The sequence below is a fragment of the Rhinolophus ferrumequinum genome, chromosome 2 (genome assembly GCF_004115265.2).
Source record: "Rhinolophus ferrumequinum isolate MPI-CBG mRhiFer1 chromosome 2, mRhiFer1_v1.p, whole genome shotgun sequence".
NCBI lineage: Eukaryota > Metazoa > Chordata > Mammalia > Chiroptera > Rhinolophidae > Rhinolophus > Rhinolophus ferrumequinum.
Window position 1 is genome coordinate 99074726 of NC_046285.1, and position 7846 is coordinate 99082571.

At 49.7% G+C, this 7846-nt stretch overlaps 1 protein-coding gene across 1 annotated transcript; it reads left to right on the plus strand.

The window, feature by feature from the left end:
- The first annotated feature begins 3183 nt into the window (after positions 1 to 3183).
- On the plus strand, positions 3184 to 4348 carry OLIG1 (oligodendrocyte transcription factor 1). The gene is given in 2 exon segments (XM_033122533.1): positions 3184 to 3535; positions 3538 to 4348. Coding segments are annotated over 2 exon segments (798 nt in total). The 5' UTR covers positions 3184 to 3279; the 3' UTR covers positions 4080 to 4348.
- The last annotated feature ends 3498 nt before the right edge of the window (positions 4349 to 7846 follow it).

Consider the following 7846-nt stretch of genomic DNA (forward strand, 5'->3'; position numbering starts at 1 on the left):
ACACTTTGCATGCCACTGGAGCTCCGGTCCAGCAGAAGGGGCTATCCAAGTCACCAGCTTCAACAAGTGCCAAATCCTGTGCCCATGCTGGGCCTGCAAGACCACCCGCAGCGGTCTTCTGGGTCTCCACCAAAAGCACTTCAACACACACCAGCCAGTGTTTCCAACTGACAGTGTCCTTGGCCAGGGGAAGGGAGGAGTTCTTCCCTAAGATGGAGCTGTAGTGAGGTCAAGGTCTGAAAACCCTCAGAGATACCCCCAGTAAAGAGGGAAGGAAACTATTTTGGAAGAAGAGTATCACGTCTGTTTCCTTATCTGATTCCTGGGGTGCCCATGCCTGTGAATGGGAAATGTAAAGGGTGCTGCTTAAGCTACTCTACCCCAGGTCTAGCGTCTGTCTTCCTCTTCCTCCTGGCAGGGTAAGGGCCAGGGCACCTGCCTAGGATGTGGGCAGAGGAAGAAGCTGGGGGCTTGCCTCAATCTGGCATCTCAGCTACTAGACAGAGGGGTCGTCAGAGGGAAGGTGGGCATTGCCAGAGGGGGCTGGTGTAGGGTGCATGAATGTGGGATCCTAGAAACCCTCTCTTCTGGGACATGGCTGGAACCCATTAACTGGTCAATACTGGATTGGCCTAGGCTGGCCCCTCCATCCTTTCACCCATTCCCCAAGCCTCTCCATCCTCAGCTTCCTGGAAGCCTGGTCTAGCTGGAGGGAATTCCAGAAGCCCGCTACTCCTGTGTAAAGGCACACTGCCAACCCTAGAAACCCACTACCCTCTGGGAGCCTCAGTTTCACTACCTACAGCAGGGATTAAAAAATGCCCAACTCACAGGTTTCCCATGTGAGAACCAAATGTCTGTAAAAATGCTTGGAGAAGCAGATTGCTTTAAAGGGTGAAATAATTAGTGAGGTGTTAAACCTTCCTGCTTGAAACTTTCAAGGCTATTTCCTTGGTCTTTCTCTTTCCTGTCTAGTTCTGCTTGGGCACACAGTTCCTTCCCGTCCAGGCCTATTCCTCTCTCTCTATGCGAGTCCCCCAACACCATGTTAAGTCAGGGTCTCCTGAGGGTTGGGGCGGGGGGGGGGGGTCCTACCACATTCCTTCTCTGTGAAACCTATAGGAAACTCTTGGATTAAAACACTATTGGGCGTTTGCACATTTCAAGGGATGAGCTGTCAGCTAGTGGAGATTTCAGACCAATCTCAGACACCCCCAGGACACACAGTAGTTGTAAAGCACAGTGTTGGGCTTTGGGAGGATGCAGAAATGAACAGGTGGTCCCCGCCCTCAAAACAATCACAACCAAATGCAGAGATGATCTCCACACAACACAATCTAGACTATAAGGAAATGTTATCAGTGGTTTGCCAAACGTCAGGAGAGGAAGAAGATGAGAAATCACCAAGGCTTCGAGAAGAAAGTACTGTTGGAGCTGAACCTGAGGCACGAGCAGGATGTTACAGGTAGAGCTGCAGGTTGGAAGCGGAGATTTGAGTGAGCCTATGGGACAAATATTGGCAGAAGAAAACGAGAACAATGCAGGCATAGCCTAAGGGCTCTCAGAGCTGAAATCAGTTCCCAAGGTGTGCAGGCTCTTCAGCAGCAGCTCTTTTTACACACAAGAGGACCAAGACAGAGAGGCTCATTTTCTTTCTGTTGCACTTGCCACCAGCGCTGTCCAGTAGAACTTTCTGCCATGATGTTCTCTGTCTGTGCTGTCCAATAGGTGGGCACTCGCCCCCTGCAACTACTAAGCACATGAAGCAATACTAGTGCAACTGGAGAACTACATCGCTAACTCAATTTTATTTTAATTAATTAATTTAAATAGCCACAGGGGGCTGGCTACCTAATGGAATGGTGGAGATTTAGATAAATGGTAGAGATTTAGATTTTTTTTTTTTTAGGCCCTCTGCTCCATGCCATTTTGCCATGAGATGGTGACAAGCTAGTAGCATGCACTAGTGTTGGGGTAGAAAAATTCCATAGCCACCAAGCAATGTTATTTGAGGAAGAGAAAAATTCAGTCAGTCCCATCCTCAGCCGATAGGAGTGTCTGGGTGGACTTTTGTTTTTGCTTTTTCTTTTTTTCTGATGAGAGGCCAATCTCTATGTGAATTTTTATCGAAGCAAGAGTCCAGTCACTGATAGGATGAACACAAGTCCCTTTTGGGGAGGAAAGAAATCCCATGCAAAAAGCTCGTTAGTCCCTAAAGACCTTTTAATCAGAGGGAGGTGCCAGAGGGGGAGCAACCAAGCTAATTCTACTGGTCATTGAGCCCAGAAATTTAGTTCTCAAAGCCTGGCAGAAATTAAAATTATTTTGAACACTGGCAGGAAATTAGGTATTAAAAAACATGTTACACCCATGTTCATAGCAACATTATTCATAATAGCCCAAAGGTGGAAGCAACCCAAGTGTCCATTCATGGATAAACAAAATGTGGCATACTGCATATAATGGAATAGTATTCAGCCTTAAATAGAAAGGAAATCCTGACATGCTACAACTTAGGTGAACATTGAGGATATTATGTTAAATGAAATAAGCTGGTCACTAAAGAGAAATACCTTATTCCACTTATATGAGGCACCAAGAGTAGTCAAATTCATAGAAGAATAGTGGTTGCCAGGAGTTGGGGGAGATGGGTAATTGTTGTTTATTGAGTACGGTTACAGTTTTGCAAAATGAAAAGGGTTCTGCCGGTTGGTTGCACAGAAACGTGAATGTACCTAACACTACTGAGACGTATACTTAAAACTACATCTTTTTAAGTTAAGATGGTATATTTTATGTTATGTGTATTTGACTACAATTTAAAATAAACAAATATGCATACATATATGCATGAACCAAAAAGTACAGGCAGAGAGAAGGAGATAGGTACATGAGTTTTAGCCTCACCAATGCAACCAGAACTCCATGAACAACCGCACTTCAGCCAAAAAGACGCCTTCTCTCTCCTCCCTCCCCCGCGCTTCTCCTTTGACACCCGCGATCACAATAACTTCCTTGAGCGCGGCCAGCCGCACCTCCGCGCGGGCCCAGGAGGGGTGGCCAATAGGACGCGCCTGCGCCCGACCTCGCGCCCCGATTGGCTGCGCCCAGCGGCTCCGGGCCCCGCAGGTTCCCAAGCCGGGTTTAAAGGGGTGCGGCGCGGACTGCTGCCGGCCATCCGCTCCCCGCACGCAGGTCCGCGGGGAGGGGCAACCTGCCCAAGGGCCCACCCCGGGGCGTTCCTGAAAGGCGCCCTCCACCGCCCCCACAACCCCCCAGATGTACTATGCAGTTTCCCAGGCGCGCGTGAACGCGGCCCCCGCGACCATGCTGCGGCCACAGCGGCCGGGAGACGTGCAGCTCGGAGCGTCCCTGTACGAGCTGGTGGGCTACCGGCAGCATCCCTCCTCCTCCACTTCCTCCTCCTCCACGACGGCCCCCCTCCTCCCCAAAGCGGCGCGCGAGAAGCCGGAGGCGCCCGGCGACCCGCCGGGCACGGGAGCGGGACCCGGTGCGCACGTGGGCAGTGGCTCCAGGCAGAAGCCAAAGAAGAGCAGCAACAGCAGCTGCGACGCAAGATCAACAGCCGCGAGCGGAAGCGCATGCAGGACCTCAACCTGGCCATGGACGCGCTGCGTGAGGTCATCCTGCCCTACTCGGCAGCGCACTGCCAGGGCGCGCCGGGCCGCAAGCTCTCCAAGATCGCCACGCTGCTGCTCGCCCGCAACTACATCCTGCTCCTGGGCAGCTCGCTGCAGGAGCTGCGCCGCGCGCTGGGCGAGGGCGCCGGGCCCGCCGCGCCGCGCCTGTTGCTGGCCGGCCTGCCCCTGCTCGCCGCCGCGCCCGGCTCCGTGCTGCTGGCGCCCGGCGCCGTGGGGCCGCCCGACGCGCTGCGCCCAGCCAAGTACCTGTCGCTGGCGCTCGAGGAGCCTCCGTGCGGCCAGTTCTCGCTCCCCGGCGGCGGCGCGGGCGGCGGCCCGGGCGGCCCCGGCCTCTGCACCTGCGCTGTCTGTAAGTTCCCGCACCTGGTCCCCGCCGGCCTGGGCCTGGCCGCGGTTCAAGCACAGTTCTCCAAGTGAAGGCCGGCCCTTGGCCGTTGGCGCGACCTTCGCCCGGCCTCTCGCCACCCAGCTTCTCCGCGTCCCCGCGCCCTGCACCCCGGGAGAGTGGGGTCCAGCAAGGAGCGCATTTCGAACCTTTTCGCCCAGAGGAAGAAACTATCGGGCGCTCCCTTCCCTGCCCCTACCCCGGGGGAATTAGAGTGACCTGAGCGGATGTTCCACGGAGCCTCGACGTTGTTGGGGTTCTAGGTGGATTCCAGTTGCTTTGGGCAGCAAGGGCGCGCTCTCACTCAGCGCATGTCTCTCCCTGTCCCAGGAGTTGTGCGCTTCGCGTGGGTGGTGTGGATTTTACCGCGTGGTGCTCGCCCTGGGTGCGGCGGGAGGCCAGCCCTGCAGGCCTCTGCTCACGGGGGCAATATTTGCCGAGCCTGGCGACCAAGGGGCTGCTCTCGGAGGGCGGGGAGGGGTTCTTTTTCTTCTCCCCGGTTAGACGTCGCAGGCATCCTGGTCCCCACCAGCCAAGCTCAAAGGAGGCTGCTTGACCTCAGGAAGCCGAGAAAGACCAGTTAGTCGGTGCAGAGTGTCCAGACATAGCAGATGGACTGACCCTCGGCAGCCCGACGGGTGGCATCGCGGTTCCGCGGGAGAAGGCAATGACAACTCCAGGGTCGCTGGGATTTGCTGGTTTGGGAAGTGAGTCGGCTTTGGTACCCCGGCTATTAGAGTGCGATTTTTGAGAATCACATAACCAGGTTATGTACACCTGGTTATCATTCGCTCTTAAATGCTGGGGTCTTCCAGAAGGACGGTTTAGAACTCGAGATTCACCGTTTTGTCCCCTCTTCCCCAAAGGTAGCGTAACCAACATTTATTTGAGCTTGCTTCAGAAGAAAAACCAACTGCCTTTCCCGCAGACCGCGTTCCCGGTTTACTAAAATAGTTAACTGGGTATTTCGCAGTTGCAGTCAAGTCAGAAAGTACGATCGCTAATTAACGTTCTGTTTCATGAAAAGACAAGGAGGGGGACCTGAGCCCCAAACCGCCAGCGGTTCGGCCGGTCCCCGCTGCGGTGGCGACGGCAGGATGTTTTTCTGCGCTGTCCCTTCGCATGTGGGGTCTTTGATCAGAGCGCCCGCCTGGCAGGTCTTCTCGCCGCTTTGCAATTGAAGAACTACGTAGGTGACCGGTCTTGATGTGTTACAGACGTTAACAAATTACTTCACCCATGATTATTTTATGATCTTTCAGCAGCTTGCTTTGAATTTTACGTTTAAAGTTTTTGGTTGTTGGTAGTTGCCGAATTTAACTGGCATTTTATTTTATCTCTAACTTTGATTCCTTGCTCTGTGAAGAATCAACAAAATAAAACATTTAAAGATCTTAGTTTTTAGTCTGATTTCTTTGTTAACAAAAGTGTCCTGGTGCCCTGGTGGATGAAGGTTAATAGTTAAATGACTGGGGTTCAAAAATTGTTAACCTGGAGGTGGCTGGTTAGCTCAGTTGGTTAGAGCGTGGTGCTAATAACACCAAGATTGCAGGTTCCATCCCCGCATGGGCCACTGTGAGTTGCGCCCTTCTTAAAAAAAAAAAATTGTAAATCTGACTTTCTGATGAACAGTCAGTTGTAGGTCAAGTTCAGGCATCAGGCAGAAGTGCAAGGACTGCAGGTGAGTGGGTGGATTAGTGAAGGGAGGGAGGCCATTCCACCAATGCGTTCTTAGCCGTGCTTGGAAGATGGGTCTTTTTTGACTAAAACTTCCTTCTCTGAAAAATGGGTTAAGCAATACATTTATGATAAAATTATTTTTTATCTCATCTTCTTCCTCAGAAATCCACCTTATCTCTTTTGCTGGACAGAAGCTAAAACAATATCACACAGCTATGAGCTTCCTCCCCCACCTACCCCCACCCCCCCCACACCCCCACCCCCCCACACCCCCACCCCCCCCTCCCCGTCATTTAAATCAGGTTGGACTTGTCTCCTAGGAAATTATGACCTTGGACATCTTATTCTTTCTTTCTTTCTTTCTTTCTTTCTTTCTTTCTTTCTTTCTTTCTTTCTTTCTTTAAATTTATTGGGGTGACAATTGTTAGTAAAATTACATAGATTTCAGGTGTGCAATTCTGTATCACATCATCCATAAATCACACTGTGTGTTCACCACCCAGAGTCAGCTCCCCTTCCATCACCATACATTTGATCCCCCTTACCCTCATCCCCCACCCCCCAACCCCCTTACCCTCTGGTAACCACCAAATTACGTTTCCCAGATTAATTTTCAAACCCGTGGCCATCCTGTGGTCACCGACTGCCCTCCAATCCCCTCACCCTCCCCCCCACCCCCCACCCGGACATCTTATTCTAAGAGGTGAAGAAAGCTCTTCTGATTGGTCGTGTTGTGAAGAATTTGGAATGTTGACTTGCTCACATGCAATGTTTAAACATTTGTCGTTATTAATAAAACCCAACCACTCTTTAAAGATACAGTAGAGAAGTAGTGTCCCCTTGAACCTGTAGAAAATTAAAGAACACCCAGATGAAGTGACTTAATTTTATCCACATTGGTTAATGTGAGGCACGTGTACATTTAGGGAAAATGAGCATTCACTTTGGGAACACTAAAAGGGGGTTTCTAGAAGGATGCAACTGCCTTCCCTACCCTTCTGGTTAAATATCTATTTCCTCAAGTGGGGTAGCAGGAAAGGACATGAGAGGAAGTAGCTTTACACATCCATTTCAGGAAGACTTTCCTGTTCTTCCTGTCTTCTACAATAAGTAAATTTGAATTGCAGCCTTCTTTTTTTCTTTTTCTTTATTTTTTTTATCCAATGCTGGTCATTGCTTACCTGGCATCTTGACAAGGGACAGAAAGAAAAATGAAAACCAATAACTAAATCAAAACCAAATCAGGTCCTCCCTGAAAAAAATATTTCCAGGAGATTAGAAAGAAAGAATTTCTCCCATAAACCCAATTCCATCACCTCGATGCCACCATCACTCTGAAAACCATTTCTAACAGAAGCAGAAAGTTCCAGGGCAGAAAAGGGGAGGGCGGTTTCCCTCCTCTCTCTACTGATAAATTGGAGCAAGTACCTGTGCCTTAAAGGAAAAGTAGCAACATGTGATTTATTATTTAACTGAGAAAATCGTACTCTAGCATGCTTTCCAGAACTACTGAAGATTATGAATGAATTTATAATCTTCAGTAGTTCTGGATGCAGGGCTATTTTGAATGTCATCAAAATATTTAAGTTATCTGCCTGCAGGTAGCATCGTACTGACTATTATGCCAAGCTAGATTAGCAGACCGGCTCCTTATGAGGAATTTACATACTGAAAAATAGCATTAGCAGGCATTCAGGAGTCCTATAAAATACAACAGATAAGATAATATATACAGAGGGTGCCAAAGAAAATGTATACACATCTTAAGAAAGGAAAAAGCTGTATTAAAGTTGTAATACTCAATATATACTGATAACAAAAGATGAATACAAGTCATGCGTACATTTTTTGGATATATATATGCAAAGTTAGACCTTTCAATATATGTCTATAGCAGGGCTATGTATCCTGCAGGTACAACATTGGTTGCAGAGCAAGGGGTTACTTTTTGAAATCTGCAGGCAAGCTTTTTGAAGAAGGAACAAGTTTAAGCTGGTCTTTGAGGCTTAAGAAAGCAGAGAGCATAAGGCAGCCTCCTTCAGAAAGGTATACCAGGCTTCAAAAGCAAGATGAGAAAGAATACAGGTCCCGCTACCAAAAACACTCCCTGTGCCCAGAC